Source organism: Pezoporus flaviventris, unplaced genomic scaffold (genome assembly GCF_033815535.1).
Source record: "Pezoporus flaviventris isolate CSIRO_AGI_PZ_B2104156 unplaced genomic scaffold, CSIRO_AGI_Pfla_v1 ptg000013l, whole genome shotgun sequence".
Taxonomy (NCBI): Eukaryota; Metazoa; Chordata; class Aves; order Psittaciformes; family Psittacidae; genus Pezoporus; species Pezoporus flaviventris.
In genome coordinates, this window is record NW_026892561.1 from 18,519,626 (window position 1) to 18,538,309 (window position 18,684).

Genomic DNA, 18,684 nt, shown 5'->3' on the forward strand with positions numbered 1-18,684 from the left:
AGCAACAAAAATCCTGCCTTGAAATTCTAGGTACCACAAGCAAAATCTAGTAAGTCACATTCAGACATTTGACTAAAAAATTATTAGCACAGACACCATTTGCTCCCGTTGTCAATAATAAACTGATGGATAGAAGAAAGAAAGGGTCTTTAAGTGCTCCAGTCTAACATAAAACTAATGCTGGATTTTCAACAAAATTAATAAGTTGTCTTTGTGTCTTGTTAATAGTCAGTTTGGACCACACAAAACACTTTAGTTCCTCTTAGCTAGAAAACTGGTTTTGTACTGTTGGGGAAAAAGGTTTGTGAGTGGATTTTAAGCAATTTTGCAACTCAAAAAAAAATAAAGCAAGGTTCTCCTCTTTTGCCAGTGTATTTCTGGCACGTTTTCCTCAGTTTTCCAAAGATAACTCATATTTTAGATTATGCTTGGACCATAACCTTTAGAAATCTAGTTCTAGGACCTGCACTTTGGAGAAAAGGTTGATAGATTTAACAAAATTAGCAGGCTGAATCAAGAGAGCAACTAAGATTACACTCATCTGAGCATAGCGTCAATGAAGTTTTCAGCTAAAATTGCACTTCTACAGAGTAGAAGGACAGACTGTCCCTTCACACACACGCAACTTAATCTATTAACTACTGCAGTTTTTGTTTTAGACGTCTAATCAAACACAATGTAGAGTTAAATTAAGAAAAAAAAAAACCACATAAGTGTCATATCTCATCTCCCAATTCTAATCAACACAAAGTAGTTAATAAGTTAACATTAATAGTGACTATCAGTACTGATGTTAGCCAACTGACTATGCTAGAGGCAGCAGTTGTTCTTCTGCTCTATAAATATTTAAGAAGCCCAGAGCTCCATCCAAAGAGGTTACTGATATTAACATTGCACTACTATCAAAGTAAAAATAATAAAGGTAAGGAGGTTAAAAAAACAGCTTGAAAACCACACAAAGGGCAAGAAAGGAGGGAGTGAAGCAACACAAAGGCAAAAACTCTTCAGTACTTCAAAGACAATGAAAAGAAGAAAGATAAAGGGCTCTATTGAGAAATTTTGCACAGATCATCACTTAATTAAACAAACTATTCAAAATTCAGTGAGCTTAAAACCAAATGCTGCAGTAAAACAATCTGGAGAACTCAGTGGCAATAAACACATGCATACAAGAAAATATACTCGTGTACATACGAGAGGTAGCACAGCATTCATGGAGGACACAGAACAAAAGGATGAGACTCTTACAGTTGAAATCACCAGTAACAAACCAGAAACCAGTATCTCTCTAGCACAGTTATCTCCTAAAGTGGCTAGCTGTCACAGGAAAACAAAGCTCTATTCTCAAATGATGAAGAAAGTACTTCCACCAGTGAATGCCCTTATAAGCAGGAGGAATCCAGCTGTTGAAGTGCCGAACTATACAAAGACATTTATTGTCCTAATGACAGAGGACAAAGAGTTCTAACAAACAAAAATAGCATGCAGGCTGTGAAAGGCCAGGCATTTGCCCATCACTGTATTAAGTTTACCAGTTTAGGAGGACTGAGGACAGGAAAGTAGCAGGACTATGTGTCCAGCACCCAATGCCAAGAAAAACATGATTCTCTGTTACAATTTCCTTACCTTCTATAGAAGGGGCCTGGTCCACAGCTGCATACAGCATCTCTTTCAAAGCCTGCAAGGGAGAGGGAAAGAACAAAGAATACAGTTAATATTTAAAATAATAAACAAAAAAATAACATTCTTTTGATACGCCTGCTTGAGAACAAATGCAATTAATGCTGTTTTATCCTCCAGACTTACACAGAAAGCTCTGGTATGTGATGCCAGTGCTATAGCATGTTCTTTTGTTAAGGAAAGAAACACAAGTTCATGTTTACTGGCTAAAGCCTGATACCTTACTAACCTATAAAAATTACTGTAACTGTATCAACATCTTCCTTTGGAAAAATGTTTCCTGGTTGATAGGATGTTAAAGGTTTCACATTAAAAAAAAAAAAAAAACACTAAACACACACACACACCAACAACAATAACAAAAAACTGCTGCCTGACACAAAGGAGTTTGTCAAGGCAAATGGAGGAAAAACAGCCTCAGGGATTTCTTATCACTGTTACATAGAAGTACAGAAATACAGATACATTCTAAAAGCTGAAGACAACATGAGGAAGGAGATTAGGGAACCAGGGGTGATGGCCTTCTCTTGAGGTGGAAACTAAATGACAACATTAACACCAGCCAGAGTTATTAACTAAATCTTCAGGTCCTAGAGGCATGGTGAGCTGCCTCCCAGCTACCACAGAACAAGCCGCTCACTCACACTCAGATTGCTGGTTGCAAGAGATGAGCAGTGCAGGCAGCAGGACCAGGAGGCAAAGTGGTCCTACAGCTAAATACTGAGCACTTATGTTACCAGAGCCAGGAGAGAGGCACCGCATCAAAAACCTTATCACAGCTCCTTTTCCAAAGGCCTCTTTTCAGACAGTTATTAAGATGCTGCTATTATTCCAGCCACAGACTAAAGATTTGCTCTCTCACACATCACAAGTGCAAGCAAGAATTAAACTGATTTCAGATCAATGGCTGAACAAGTAACTTTAAATAACTCTGGAATTAGAAGCCACCAGGAAGGACCCACTCCTATTGCAAAAGTATTTGTTTACACTCACCCTGCATCATCTGATAAAGACGGGGATCTTAATGCACATACTGAACATGAGCGTGCTTCACATGCAACTGCTGCAAAAACTAGATTTTATTCCCTCACTTTTGAGCCCACAGAAATCTAGCAGAAGTCATTCAGGTCTTTTTAGTTTGTTTCTCTCCTGTCTGCTTCCCAACATATCCTATACTTCTATACTGGTACATCTCTACATTTACCATCTTTTGTGTCATCATGCCCCAGGTCAAAACATCAGAGCCTAAACAGCAAATACCCTAATACCCTCAAGGCAAAAAGAAAACCACAAACTCAGCAGCTGAAAACTCAGCTCTGTTGTAACATGGTGGTTACAATCCTGTTAAGTAAATATAAGGTCTAAAGGACACGTCTGTTTATCACAAGATAGCCTAGGTGGAAGGCTACACCAGCAGCTCAGACATCTCTCAAAGGTCTGACTCCTGAGTCCACAGAGGTCCCAACAAAGGTCACTTGCATAATTGTTTTCTCAACTGAGTCTCTGCTAAATGATCCTCCTTCCAGTGGCAGAACTCTCCTCTATCCTTGGTTCTTTTCTAAAATGCCTCTCGAACACTACTCACTTCAGTCCTTTTTCCCCTCCCGTGACTCACTCGCTGGTCAGCGGCACATGATCTGCCTCCATGTACCAAGCGGTCAAAAATCCTTCCACCTTTGTCATCCCACTTGTCACCCTTGCCTACCTGTAACTTTTTCCATGAACCACAACCACAAAACATAGGATAAACAAACCTGAAGAGACAGCAAATTGAAAGCTACTGTACTAAGAATGACATCCCATAACCCACACAGAGGTAAACTCACACTGTAATTCCTATCTCTGGTTTTATCAGCCCTTATAAACAAATAAATAAAAAAGGATCACAGCAGAGAGAGAGTTCTGCACTAAACAGTCTTGAAAGCTGAAGGTGTCAGTCATCCCACAGACCTCTCCCCATGCAGACTGATATATTACAATCTGGCAGCTGCAGGACAGCAGATTTTGTTACTGCTCACCTGATCTATGACAGTAAACCAATAACCTGCAAGTGAAAGGTCCAGTATTCCTTCACACCTAAAGTACTTATTCCTCTAGTTACAGAATTTTAGAAATTATTGTACCAAGAACTTATCTATCGCTGACAACTTCAAAAGTTTCTTACTCTTTCTGCCCTAAAACCAGACAAAAAGGATTATTCCCTTATTTTAAATTGTGCTGCGATACACTTAGGACCCACAGTAAACTTGCATAGATGTGTATCAGAGAACAATACCAACAACAAACAAGAAAAGGCTGAAAGAAAACAGACTTAAAAATGCACCTGACAGACCTTAAGAGTGAACAAATTCAAGGACAAAAACCCTAAAGCACTCTAACAAAATGTTGTTTTAAATGAGTAGCTTTCAAACTGCTTATGCTCTTCTAAGTTCGTCCGCTAACACCCAGAAGGACAAATAGTGAAATAGCACAACAGATTTGTGTCAGGAGGTGGCAAGCCTGGGTGTGAACTGCCTATCATGAAGCAGGGTTTGACGAGCAGAACTGGCTACCTCCCAGAAACTGAAAGCCTGTTTCTGGAAGAGAGGCTCTAAAGGCAAGCAGGCTACCTCAGATATCAGTTTCATTTACCCCTCCTACTTCCTGATGGAGGCTGTGTCTCAGAAATTAATTTCTGAAACTTAGTAACCCGTTTCTCTTCTCCAAAGGCAAAAGTACTTAAAGCCTGGAGTCTCCATAACAAGGAATAAAAGTAACCTGCTCATACCTTTTACCCATCTCTCCCATGGACTTTGCACCTGTAATAACTGACGTTCTGATTCTCCTTCTTTCCCAGATGCTGCAATTTCAAAGGCATAAAGCACTTTTTCTTTGAAAATACCATCAGACCTCTGCATCCAGATAAGCAAATTCAGGCCAGATTAACTGAAACAAAACTGCCATCTGGCAACTGTAAAACTCCACCAAGTTTCCATCAGCCAGACATGCAGGCGTACACTTCCATTTAGAAGTCTGAGCAGATGGAACAATGCTCTCCTCTTTCTCCAAAAAGCAGTCCAGAGATGGACACAAGAGCAAAGGAAATCTACAGCATGGCTTGTGGATAAACAGTGAACTAGTAACCCAAAAAAAAAGCACATTAAATGCAGTGAAGCACGCTCTTAGCCAAAAAAGCATCTGCTGAAATTCATCTGAGAATTATCTAAATTTGATTGGTACTGACTACGTGAAAAAGAGAATTCTGTTGTCTGACACACAAATATGGGAATTTGTTTGGTTTTGTATGTTATCTTTACACCAAAGGAACTGAAGAGCAAATGAATAGTCCAAAACTGAAGGTTTTAAGACAAGAAGCGCATAGAAGCAATGCATGCTGCAGCAGTAACTTATCTAGGAAAAGGCCACTGACTTTACAGAAGAAGATACGCTGCCAGATCCCCTAAAAAAAAGGTGAGCAAATCTCACCACTGCCAAGGTCAGGGCACATCCATGTGTCACTGCTCAGTTGCATGGGGAGAACATGCTTGCTCCACACTGCAGATGCAGCAGCTGGGGGAGCAGAGTGCCCAGGTACATGTGTGCGGCAGCCAGCACTTCAGAGGCCGGGCACGCACCCTTAAAACCACTGCGGTTTTTGCACAAAGAAGATAACCAGTACAGAAACTTGAAGCGTTACTTTTAACAAATAGGAAGCTTTTTGATGACAGCCATTGAAATTAGGACAAAAGTTGTTTAAAACTGGCATATTTAGCATTTAACATAATTAACAAGCATTTCCACAAATTAAGCATTTCTCAATACATTGTTTTAAACTCAATCACATCCAAGGAGTACTCTGATAATGACACTCAGTACTTCAACAGTAGAAATGCTCCTTTACATTGGGATCATGTATTATGTTATTGCCACTAGTTCTTACATAAAACCCTCCTGATCACTTGTACTGTCTTAGGTTTCAAAAAACACTGGTTAGGAATGGAGTTTGTGTAGTAAATGTGACATAGAATTTGCATGCTTTCACACAATCTTTAGAACAGAAATTTGGAATGGAAAGTCAAATCAAGTCAATCAAAATTTGTGTAAAGCTCCATCTTAACATTGACTCAGCCATGGCAAATGCCTTTGTGAAAAGCTGAATGAAACAGAACAGCGTATGTCACCATTTTTCCTCTCTTCTACAAGCCCAGTGCTCTTTCTCAGAAAGCAGGCATACCGTAACAGTACTGCTGAGCTTTGGCTGAAGGAAAAGAATCTAAACCACAGCTATCAAAATACACCTCCTTTTTCCCAGTTTAAAGAAAATTAGTAGATTTCTCTCTCTCTAAAGCACTTCCGCTGACCAAGTATCTGCCCTGAGCTCAGGCAACTTCCATACCTCCTACTAGCACAATTATAATACTTAAACAGATTATTGTTAGAGGGAAAGATTATGTTAATGGTAAGAACTCTGAGGATTGTAAATTGTTACAGGCCATCTGAAAATGAAAGTATGTTTTTATGTATTCAAAACACAACATTATCAGCAACTCATAATATCCCACTCCTAGTCTAACTGGCACTTTATGGGAGGCAAGGCTCCTTGCAGCCACAGTCCATCCTATCAAAACAAAGACAGTTTGGTGAGGATCTTAGAGGTTACCTGGGTCTTACTACAGTTTGGGGCTGTCTGACTGCCTGAGTTACTTGCTCTCCAGTCAAAATAACACCAAAATAAGAAGACTACATATAAGCTTTATGATGCAGAATGACTTAAAGAAAGCCACCTCTGCCATCCTGTAGTCTTTTTATCAGCATCTTGAACTTGACACAGGAAGTGCCTGGAAACAGGAATAATCTTTTCAGAGTTAAAATCCTACACAGCAAGATCCCCTTCTGAAACAGTGCTTGGTTACCGTTTTAATTAAGAAGGAAAAGATATAAATTGTCAGATGAAAAAAACACTGTAATGCTATTAAATATACTTTTTTTTTAATTTTACTATGATGCATGCTGTAAGCAATACTGCACACAAATAGCTATTGCCTTTACATTTGCTAATCAACACCACCAATTTTTTCTTGACAAAGGAGGGCTGTATGCTTTTTGCCTCAAGTATAATCAACAAGTAAACCAGGGCAGCGCCAGCCTTCTATACACCACACCCTCACGACCACCAGTTATTGAATAATAAATGCCAGGCAATTCCAGCACTGTAATATGCATGAGCAGAAGGTTGACTCACATTCAGCCAGCTGTAGCAAGGGAAACAAAGAGTTTTGAAACTTATTACTAAAAATGTGGGTGGGTTTTAAATTTTCATTCACTCTACATTAAGCTATCTATCCAAGGAGATTACCTGAAGTCTAGAAAGAGTAACAACTTGAAGGAAGTTTTTACTGAAATCTACCTTTGTTTTGCATTGGGATGGGGGAAAGGAGAATGACATCATGATACTGCCCTAGTTAAAACATCTGATAATTAACCTCCTAAAATGAAAACAGTAACCGACAAGCAGCAGAGTTCTTCACACATTAATCAAGGCACTATAATTCACTGGGGTTTCCTTTACCTTCCCTCTGCACCTGCCTGGTCAGCATGCAGCCAAATCTTTTGCCTGGCTATTTCCTCCTTTCCTTCACCTCCAACCCACCACCAAACCTTCTCTTAGATAGACAGGCAAGTTTTCTATTTCCAGGAACAGAAAAAAACTATTGCACGGATAATGCATCAGAGACGGGATGCAGAGCTAAGCTGGTACTTTATCAAGACAATGGTTTTCCTCCTCTCAAAGACTGATGCATTATTTAGTCATCTAGTTCTGCACCTAATTCAAAGAAATTGCAATTTTGTTCTAAAGTCAAATCCAGCTGCAGTTTTAATTTAAACATCCATTCCTTTGCAGTCAGGTAAAGGAAAACAAAGGAACAGTCAAAAGAGCAGATATAAACTTTTCAAGTTCAGCATTACAACAAAGCAAGGTAAGTTATATGTGAGTTTCCTTGCAAATGCAGACAGATTAATAGGGATATCAGAAATAAATTGCTATTATAGTTCTAGAGAGAAAATACAGGCCTTCAAATGATAACAAATGTTGCATGGTTTTGACTGACTCAATTAGTCAAGAAGTTTTGCTGATCATGGGTCTGCTATAATCAGCTTTCTGTTGTCTAGGTTTAATTTTTACTTGTGGAAAAGATTGACATCACTAGCACCAAATACTTTTACTGCTAACGATGAAATAGGAAATGGCTTTGCTGCAAATAACCACCTTCAGCTTCACCTAAACTGAAGTCGAGCACCATTATGATAAATCTGAAACATTGTGACCTTTAAATAGTTGGAATAATAAAATCTGAAAACCTGAATTATGCAAATAATTAATGCTTAATGCAGCAGAACTTTGTGTAAACAGCGTTCATAAATGTCCCGATTCGCGCGGTTCACCTGAAAGCAAGTACGAAACAGCGAGGTACAAAGCCTCATAGCCGTATTTAAAAAACAAAAAGGCAGTCGATGCCAGCTTTACTGCCGTGTTTTGAGTCACTCAGGTAAGCTGTTAGCATTACCACACAAGCCTGTGGCCCTTCGCAGGGCAACGCCTGCAGGAAAGGAAGGCTTGGCCTCCGGCTAAGAGGCGGTGGGTGCTACCCCGCCAGCTCGCCCCTGGGTCTTGCCCTTGGAGCCGCAGTCAGAGGCTGAGTCGCCTCTCAAAGTCACTCTTCCTCTGCTTGCCGGCGCGGAGAACTGGCGGTGGTGCTGAAAAACGGCGCTGCCAGCAGCGGGGCTGCGCCGAGGGCTGCGGCCGGGCCCGCCGGAGACGCCCGGGACCCGTGCGCTGGGCAGCCCCCGATCGCGGTCTCTCCGGCTCCACGTCCCTCCTGACCTTCGCCCCACACCGAAGGGTTACCGGCACCAATTCATTCATTAACCGGCCACCCAGCGCTTCTCCTTCGCGCGGTCCCGAGCTCTGGGGGGCGGCAAGAGCCGGAACCTCTCCCCGGGGCGGATAAACACGTTCTCTCTGCACCGTCCTCCAGCCGAGCATACAGGCGGGAAGCTGCTGGCCACCCGGCACCGCCGCCGAGGAGGGGAGCTGCCTCTCACCCCCGGCACGGCTGGCGGCCGCTATGCGCTGGAGGACACTCATGCCGCTCGGGCGGCACTTCCCGGGAACTGACCGCTCTGCCCCGAGGAGGCACGGGGGACATCCAAACCCCGCCGAGCGGTACAGGGGAGCGGGCAGCAGCGGCGGCGCGACCCTACCTCATACTGGATGTACTGCTTCCTCCACTCAGGGGTGATGTGCGCTGCGAGGTGCTCGGCGAACTTCATCCTGCCGCCGCCGGGCCGGGGCCGGGGCCGCGCTCGCTCTTTGCCCGCGGAGCCGCCTCAGCGGCGCCTGGATGCTAAGGGGCCGCCGCCGCCGCCGGTAGTGGGGGGCGGGGGGGGGCCGCCGCAGCACATGGGCCCCCGCCCGCCCGCCCCGCCACTCCTCAGCCCGCCTCGGGCCTCCTCAGCGCCGCCCCGCCGCCTCCACCTCCTCCGCCGCCGCCGCCATCTTCCCCGTCCCGCCGCACCGCCACCGCCTCCCAGCCGTCAGCCGGCCCAGCAGCCAACCGGCCGCCGGCAAGGCGCCATCGCCACGGCAACCGCCGCCACCACCTACCGCCGCGCGGGGAGGGCGGGCCCAGCGGGGGGAAGGGGGGGCGGGGCCGAACATTAGCCCCGCCCCTGCCCGCCTGGGGCGGGGGGGTGGTGGTGGTGCGGTGGCGCCAAGGCTCCCCCAGCGGAGGGCGCCCCGCGTCGGTTTGCGGTTTCTGCTCGTTTCTGGGGTCGGTTCGGTCACAAACGTGTCACCTCCGTCCCTCTAGACCTCCAGGCCAGCGCCTCCGTAAGTGATGGCAGCTCTGGGACAGCCTCAGCTTGAATCCTGAACTCTTTGGGGTTGGCCGGGATGGGGATGGAGATGAGGATGGGAAGAAGTGTAGCACGGTGTGCGTGGGGGCAGGAGGTGAGGGGATGGGGAGGTATCAGCCAAGGAGAGAGCAAGGATGGAGATGGAGGGGAAGAACAGGAGAAAATGCAAGAAAGGTAAATAAGAATTAAGGGAGGAGAGAAATTGGGCTGACAGGCCACAGAAAGCTGGGGAAAAGGAGAAGAAAGAGAAGACAGTGCAAAGGAAAAGGAAGAGGGGAAGAGAAAGGAAAAAGATTCTCCAAAAGTTGCCTGATTACAACAGCCCTTGCCCTTTCACCACTGTCATGCTCACTGACAGGGTGCCATGCACAGCGGGGCTGAACAAGGGAGAGTGAGGAAACCCAGGGCAACTGTAAGAGCAAGCCCACTCAAGTGGGGGCACAGCAGCCCTGAAATACAAACACCCCAGGGGCTGGAGGGTTCAGTATCCACTGTGTTATAGTGTGGGAGACCAAATTGGAGATGCTCAGACTGGGGCTGCAGCCCTTGGTTATCTCCAGAAACACCAGTGGCCCTAATCTTGACCTTCCCTAATTCCCAGACTTTGGGAATTTGCTACAGTTGGGATTAATTCTGGTTTTCCTTCAAGCCTCCCAACCTCCAGCATAACTTCACATGATAGTTTTTAGCTTTTGCTTGTATCAACACAAGGACGAATCTTGTCACAGTTGCCAGCCCCTCAGAACAGCAATATTCCTCCCCACCACTGCAGGCAACCACTGGAGCATCACTCCTACTGACATCTGAAGGAGCACAGCTCATTTGCTGTGGTGATTTATTGGGATCCTGTCACAGGCCTAGGGTCTTCTGATTTGTGAGGGCTCTTACCCGGGCTCAGATTTACCCAGGCACGACAGCAGCGCATGCAGCAGTGATGCTCACTGATATCATCTCTTAATTATGTTTGCAGAAAACCGTTTAATGAATAGAGCTTTAGTGCCCTTCATCTGAAACTTCACACTCAGCAACCTGCCCAATGCTGACCTCAGTGTGAGCCAACCACTGTGCCACAGCTTGGCTTATGTTTAGCAGGTCACTGGCTTTTTAATGCATTACCTTCATAGGCTTGTACCAGATAAAATCACTCAGGATCTGAGCCTGCTCCCGCCACAATCAGTGGCACTGACTTCAGCAGGAGCAGCCAAGAGGAGGGTCTTTGCAGCTTCAACGCTTTGAATGCTGTCGGGCTTCCAGAGATAACGTGCAACACGTGGAAGAAGAGCAGATTAAGGAATAAATATTGTCTTTATTATTTGGTGGATACATTGCATGAAATATGTACCATGATAAGAGAGTATCATCTGATATGACAGCTTGCAAAATCAGGGACTGAAAATAACTAGTGATCCCCTCTTCCCTTTGTCTCTCAGAGAGTTTTTACCCACCAATAAAGCCTCTTATTTATTTAATACCAATAAATGCTATTTACTGGTATTAAACAAAGACAGATGATAGCAGGGGAGGCAGAGCAGAAGCTGGACTCCTTCTTACTCACCATTCCCATGTTCTCTAGCAACAGCTCCGTTTAAATACTGACAAAACCCTGCCTCCCGTTATCAGACGTGCTTTCAGACCATGCTTAGCATCATGACAGTGTTTCACTGTTCTGCTGGGACCTGGGGCTTTCTTATCCCTTGAAACATTTCAAAACTCCAAGCTCTGCACAGCCAGGGGCTGGGGGAGAAAGGACAAGAGGGCAGGAGAAGCCTTAAATGAAAGGCCACCACTGCCTCTGCTGCAATCTGCCCATGGCCGGGCTGGAGGGCAGGCAGGGGGAATGCACTCAACAGATCCTAGCAGAAGAGGAATGCCAACCCCAGTTGCTTCTGGTCTCAGGTCTGGTCCCAGTCCCTTCACTGCAGGTCTGTATCCTGGTCCCCATACCTCACTTGCACCAGGCTGCCACGTTCTTCTCTCTCGCTCTTTTCCAGGAAAGAGTTTGCATTGTGATTTTCCCCCATGCTGTTGTAGCTAGGAATAAATAAAAGAAGCTGTGTTATTTGCATTTTTAACCGCGCAAGAAGTCAGGAGTGGGCTATCCGCCAGTGAAGTCTGGCGCTTGCTTTGTTGAGAGTGTATAGAATAATTTATAAATAGCATGGTGGTTTGGGTTTTTTTAATATAATTATACTTTAAAGATCCTGCATTGCTGGGGAGAGGGAGTCTTCAAAAGAGACTTTAGAAAAAGAGTCTTGCAGAGGGAAAATTTTCTTTAATGGCATTCATAAAATCACAAAGAGGAGGGTTTTCCATAGCAGGAGACAATGCAGGACACCCACAGACAACCATTCCCACACCCTTCTTCCCACCTCCTCTTCAGGCAGCTGACTTTTAAGGTGCTTGGATAGGTAGAGGCTCAGTTTGTCATGGAAAGGAATGCTTTAGCAGCACAACCCTCTACGAGCAAAGCAGGATGTGCTAAGCCTGGACCACTGGGTGGGTCAACATCAGAGAAAGCCGAGAAGATTAATGCATCTCCTACCCCTTGAAACCAGAAATAATGCCTGAGCTCAGGCAAGCCCGGGACCTTGGCACAGCAAAGCTGCTCTCTGCCACCAGCCAGAGCTGCTCTGCAGAGGCAGCAGGAGCATCGTGTGGGGAAACGGCTGCTCTCTGCATCTTCCACTGCCCTGCCCAGGCAGTGATTCCTGCTCCCAAGGGAGGACCAGGGGCTTCACTGCCACCAGTTGGAAAGGAAGGCAGGGAATAAATAAATACAGAAGCAAAAGCAGGTCAGGGGCAAGCTTGATGTGAATGAGGAGGGGATTTAGTAAATTACAATAAGACACACTGCCATGCCTGTCAGGATCAATAAAGCAGCAGCCCTGGGCTTTGGACACCCTCGGCATCTGCTGGCCAGCCTCGAACCCTCCCATTATCTGCTTCATCAATACCAGTCTTGAGAAACACAATCAATATATTAGATTTCCCAGAGACAGCAGAGCAAAATGCGCAAATCCTCCGGCAGCCTGAGCTAGAGCTATTGATTTTTCACACATTCCCCCTCCCCACCCAGTACTGGCAGAGGATGAGGGTGTGATTATGAGCATCAGGATCAGGGGGGGGTTCTCAGTCCCCAGGGCAGAGGCAGTGAGTGCACAGGGTCAGACCAGGAGTAGCACAGCCCAATCTACTGGGAATTGTCAGGGCACCTGTACATCCAGGCAAGATGCCTGGAGCAGTGGTTTCCAGGCAGTAATAATGCATTGGATGGGCCTGATTCCAGCAGCAGGGATGTTGGTACTGATCTGGCCCCTTCCAAGGGCTGTTGCAGCAGCCACAACCTCCTGCAGCTCTTCCAAGTGGGGTAAGATGATGCTTTCATCCCTATTTTGGCAGGAGCCAGGATTAGGCCTGCCAGGAGGGGACATGCCTCGCTCCACCTTGGCTGCACATGGGTCACTTTACCCTGTGGCTGAATCTGATCCATCAGGACTTGAGGCTGTCACAGAGCTGGATTTAGGACTCAAAATCCCCAATAGCCAGCCCCAGAGATGGGGCAGCCTTGTCCACATTCACCAGCTCATGGGCATGTTGGTCTGTGGGCAGTAACCATGCCCCACTGAACTTATGTATCACCTCACCTACACTCTTTGGGGCAGGATTTGGCCCATACATTGCTCAGTGTCAGAGTGCCTGATGTTGAAAATCCCAAGGTCAGGCAACAATTTACCCCGTTTGCAAGAGATGCAGAAACATGGAGCAAAAAGCTAAAGCAGCAGCAGCTTCCCTTTGCTGGGAGCCTCCCCCACAGGGGTAGGAGGGCTTTCTCCGCTCATCACCCAGTGCCCCTGAGCAGGCTGACCTTTCCCAGGCTAACCCACAACCAATGTATGCACGGCTGTGTGCAGACAACAGCTCCTCGCTGCTTGCACACGTCCCCTCCACTTTGCTTGAGATTGCAGGGGTGTTCTTCCTGGAAACCCGGCCAGGGAATACAGAAAAACTCATCTGCCCAGTTTAAGCCAAGATGCCTCTGCCAGTTTGCTTTCAGCCACGCTCTGGTACTGCGAGGGGTGCAGTGTCCCCCAGCACTGTAGAGGGATGAGTCCTGGGGAGAGTTCTGGTGGTGGCTCGGACGGGACTCACTGTGCTGTCTTACAACCAGGAGCATATGGGGGGTTTCACGCCCTTCACTGGCATGTAAGTGATTGCTCCTGGATTGTTTCCAATGCATATACATGTGTCTGGTTTAATTTATGCATGCTTACTTTGTGTGAGAAGACAGCAGCTGACCAGTGGTTAAGAAAACTGAACACCCTGAAAAGGTCTAAAATTAGAGAAGAAACAAGAGCTGCTTCCTCCGAGCCCCAGAGCTGCCTGGGCTGTTTCCAGGAGAGCCCTGAGAAGAGCCTCTGACCCCCCTGCTCTGGCCCCAGGACTGCCTCACTCCTGAGGGGCATGCAGTTTCCATCCTCTCAGAACCTCTACATGTCTGTAGCATCACCCCACCATGCCCTGGATCAGGATGGACTCTTATCCCTTTGGGATGTTTTCCAGTGGATGGGCTGGTAAAGTGCCAGGTGTTCTTGGGACTGTCCCAAGGGTCCTGTTTACCCCGACCTTTCTTTCCTCAAACACATTCTTACCTCCCCGTCACCATTGTGACTGCTGCCGCCTGTCCAGGGGGATATACCAGGCAAAGGGAGGGAGGGAATTGGGGCAGCACCCTGCCAAACAGTGGGAAGAGATGAGATCTGGGAGAGAAAACAAGTGTCCCTGGAGTTCCTGCTACCAGCTCGCACAGCTAATGCCACCACCATGCTGAAGTTGTGGCAGGTCACAGGGTTAAACACAATGTATGAGCACATCTTGGTGTATCAATGGTACAAGCACCAAGCTGCCACATGAACAACAAAGCAGTGGGGTGGCACTGGGAGTGGAACCGTGCCCTTTGCATGGCTGACCAGGTCCCTCCCTCCCGCTGCCCAGGTGGGAGCTCACAGCAAGCTGCTCTTTCCCTCCCTCTGCTCCAGAGCCAGATAGATTTGGGGCTGTGGGGTAGGGCTGGAGGAATCACCCTTTTCTGTGCCACCCCCACAGTTGATGGGCTGCAGGTGGACAATTGCTGGGGTTGTGCCTTGGTGCTGATACGAAGATGCTTTATGTTTGGCAAGTGGTCCCCACTGGGAAGAGTAGACCATAACTGTGTGTGACATGATGCATTGGCATAACCACATGCTGGAGGACATGTCACTGTGACTCTCTGCACTAAACCTGTCCCCCTTTTCCAGGATGTCAACAAAAAACTAAGTGCAGGTGAGACTGAAGTGTGTGGTGATAGCTATGGCAGAAATCTCCAAAGCTAGCTGGACTTTCTGGGAATTTTTGGGAATCCTGCCATAGCTTTGTGTTTTCTTTAACAACCTCTGAACCTTATCAAAGTGCACAAAATGCCACGGGCTTCCTATTTGCAAGGGCCACATTAGGAAAACACCAGCTGCTCCTGCCAAACCTGGTTTGACCCTGCCTGACTTGAGCCCTACATCACGAGCATCCTTAGCGTGGCCAACACCTGCTGATGCCCCAGTGTGCTGCAGGGGACAGACCTTGTTCGCAGCAAGTCCATTTGGTGATCTTCTGGGACATCACTAGGTTAGGCTGTTTCTCCACAGGGGGTCTTGCTTGTCTTGGAAGGAATCACGCACCTCCAGGTCACTCTCTCACACATCAGGGCTGAGTGTGAACTGTCTCTAGGTGCTGTAACACACAGCTCCAGGTCCTGAAGCCTCAGGACTGATATCAGGTGGGAAAGAATCACTTAAAGCAAGTAGGAACATGTCCTGAAGGTGCTTGTGCCACCAGGGCAGAGAGCAAGAGGCCACGCAGCAGCTGTGTTCCCAGGCTGGGGAGTGGCTGAGCTGGGTTTGTGCTGGCTGTTCTCAGCCGGCTGCTCGGAAAACAGCGCTCTGGTCTCTGACAGCAGCCATGAACTGGTCATAGCCTGGCTTTGTCCTTGCCATAGAAATTAGCCCCCAGTGCTGCAAACCACACGTATGCAGCAGAGACACCCAGCATTTCTCAGTGCCTTTGTTCAATGCCAGCAGATTCAGCAAGGGTCTCCTCTACAGCCCAAGATACTTGTCTGCCACAGTTCCTCTCTGGCTCCAGATGTTGTTGCAATTTTATACGTGTGGCAGGAATTAGACTAAAACCCTTCCCTTGCTAACAGCAGGCAGGGACAGAGGCTCCGACTCCCAGGCTCAGACCCAGAGGGCCGATGTGGAGGGAATGCCGCGTGTTCCTTTCTTCCAAACCCCCCTCAGCTTGCCTGGTCAGGACACACTGATCTGCAACCTGAGCCCTGCCCATTCTATTTTATGGCCAAAACAAGCCATAAATTTCCTTCCACAGAGCTGGAAGGTGCAATTGCTTTTCTGCGACAGTTTTTTGCTTGCATGACTTGTAGCATCACGTGAGGGAAATCTGTAAGTAAAAGTCAGACTGGAGCCATTTATAATGGCAGTGCCATGATTGTTACTGCTGACAGCTGCAATTACAGGCACTCCCTTCGATTGCTCCTTACTGGGGAAGAGCGGAGTCAGCAGCAGAGCAGGGAAAGGATCAGAAGCAGCTTTTCCAGAGCTGCATCCCCTCTTCAGTGGACCTTGTCACCCATGGACAGTGCTCAGGGAGGGCTTCAGGGAGGAATGGAAGATGAGGGGTAACCCCCAGTAAGATGGGTTTGGGAAGGGATGCAGGATGCTCCCCAGTACGGAGAGCTCATTGAACTCATCAGCTGGTGCTCACCTCTGTGAGACAGGGGATTGCCCCAGGGCTATGCTGGGACAGACAGCAGGTCTAAGCGCTCACCGAGGTGAAATGCTGCTGGTGGCCCCAGATAACCCCAAGCTGGGCTGCAGGTGAAGGCAGCATCACTACCAGGCACTTGTTTCCAACACCACAATCTAGATCTCCTCCCTGTGAGATGTTTGGTGCATGCCAGGCCCGTGGGCACTGGGGTGCCATTAGGCAGAGCAGCCAGAGAGCTGAGGAGGAATTTGGGAGATGGGTACCAGAGGGATGCAGAGGACCTTGCCTGCGGGAGATGGAAAGCAAAATGAGGGACAACTGTGGCCTTGCAGTAACAGGGCTGTGACAAATGAAGCCATTACTCACTGTCTGCTGCCATGCAGAGATGTGAGATAAGGGGGAGCTGGCAAGTGGAGGCGTGTGTGGAGGTGATGGCCCTGCAGTAGCCAAACCTCAGCCCAGCTTTCCTACTGAACACGTTGGCTCTATCTTCTCTACACAGCTACACAGGAACTGAAACATCCAAAACTGAGCTAAATTTCATAATTATCGGGGGGGGGGGGGGGGGGGAGTAAGAAGTGACTTTTTATTTTGATATTTTAAAGGAATAACACCTAAGGTTTTGTTTCAAATGTAAGGGCTCTGCTGTGGTTTTTGGATGGGAAATGATGGATAGAGCAGGAGGCTGAGTAAAATGAAACAAAAATAAAGCTTTTTGTTTGTTTCGTACCAAGCAAAACACTCCAGGTCAAACAAAATGAAATTTCTCCTTGTTTTTCATTTAAATTTAGAAAAGAAAATACCATATAAAATTTCATCTGACTGCCCCAAACCAAAAAGACTTAGTGGTGAATTATCTCTGTCCATGGAAGGAGCCACCATTTGCGCAGCTCTGGCTGCAACCTTTGAACTGCTGGCCAGCTGCTGTGTTGCAACCATGCTGTTGCTAATGTCAGTCCAGCAAGACTTCAGGAGTGCTTGGGGAGCAGTACTTGACACCTGGAAGAGGAGTTTTCCCCTCAGTGTTTAAGCGGTTTAATGACATGCTGGGGAGAGGGGAGATTTATGCACTTCCGTGCGGGGTTATGCATTCCTTTTCCAACACAGCTACTGATTTGTATTCACCACAGCACAAGAATTTATGGAAGAAGGGAATCAATGTTTTGTTGATATCTAAAAAACCTGTGTGATGGATGTGCTAATTACTTGCTTTTCACCCAGACCGCCTTTATTACACACAAACAAATGGCCCTGGTGCTATAATGAATGCAGGTAAAATATGCAACAGAGCCGAACTCCATGGAGGTGATGTGTGCAGGGGAGACCTTGCTTATGCCAGGGTAGAGACCTCAGCCCTTTGTTTATCTTCTTCCCTGGCCAGCACTGAATTTTGTTTTCCTGTGGCCTATGACTCCATTTCCATTTAGCAGAAATCACTTCCCTTGTCAGGCACAGGAGGACACGGCTCTCGCAGCCATGCTGTGGGCTCCTGGCTGCTATGGCATCGGTGGGCTCCCCAAAATACCTAGGGTGTGCATTTGCTCTGCCTTACTAACAGATAACACATGCACAGGGTGAAAAATGAGCAGGGCTCTTTCATGTCTCTGCTAAAGAAGTGAGCATGCAGAGTAGAGGGGCAGCAGTTGGTTGTCTCCCCTCCTCCCTCTCCCACTGCAGCGTTGAAGGCAAGCCAGGTGTCATGACATGTATCGTGTGTCATGTAAAAAGTCCATTTCCAGATGGAAATCACAGCTCAAGACAGACGCACGCCACCCTGTCGCATAGGGGTGGCACAATGGGGGGCACGATGAGGAGGAAGCTTCTCTTATGGGATGTGGGCTCAGGTGCAAATCTCCCAAGAAGCAGCAATGAGGGAGAAGAAGAGGGGCCACCCCTTGTGTTGGGACAAGGACACATACAATGGGTGTACTGGAAGAACTCTGGAGGGAACATTTATTGACCAGAGGCAGAGTTCTGCCTTTAGCAGAGGTGATGTATGCCAGGTTGAGGCACGCTGGGGGCTGTGCCAGGGGAGGGGAGGGTGCCCAAGCTCTCCCTATCCCCATGCCCCTCAGCCTCAGGAGGGCACAAGCATCCCCAGCCTGCAGCCTGCTCCTCTTCCATAGACAGGTGTCTCCCACAGTAAAATGCATGGCTACAAACAATCGCGCTCTTAATTGTCTCTTTCTCCTCTTGTCGTGGAAAAAAAATAAAAAAAAAAATAGAAGTAATCATAGCTTAGTTCATAGGGATCCCTTCAGATGTTCCTTTCAGGCTGGCCAGAGTTTGCTGTGT

At 47.2% G+C, this 18,684-nt stretch overlaps 1 protein-coding gene and 1 long non-coding RNA gene across 3 annotated transcripts in view; one reads left to right on the top strand and one right to left on the bottom strand.

Annotated features, from left to right (window-relative positions):
• The window catches only part of XPR1 (xenotropic and polytropic retrovirus receptor 1), a 105,919-nt gene extending 96,820 nt beyond the window's left edge, over positions 1 to 9,099 (bottom strand). Inside the window, exons 1-2 of one of the 2 annotated variants that reach the window (XM_061451977.1) lie at positions 8,923 to 9,095; positions 1,627 to 1,678 (exon numbers count right to left, since the gene is read on the bottom strand). In XM_061451977.1, the coding sequence (XP_061307961.1) occupies positions 1,627 to 1,678; positions 8,923 to 8,991 (121 nt within the window). In that variant the 5' untranslated portion in view covers positions 8,992 to 9,095. Of the gene's footprint in view, positions 1 to 1,626; positions 1,679 to 8,922 lie in introns of both variants that reach the window. The other variant, XM_061451978.1, reaches the window with a different exon arrangement.
• A 1,010-nt stretch (positions 9,100 to 10,109) lies between these two features.
• Positions 10,110 to 11,648, top strand: LOC133268182 (uncharacterized). Its single transcript, XR_009742974.1, has 2 exons — positions 10,110 to 11,472; positions 11,568 to 11,648. It is a non-coding gene; the product is annotated as an uncharacterized LOC133268182 (long non-coding RNA).
• The last annotated feature ends 7,036 nt before the right edge of the window (positions 11,649 to 18,684 follow it).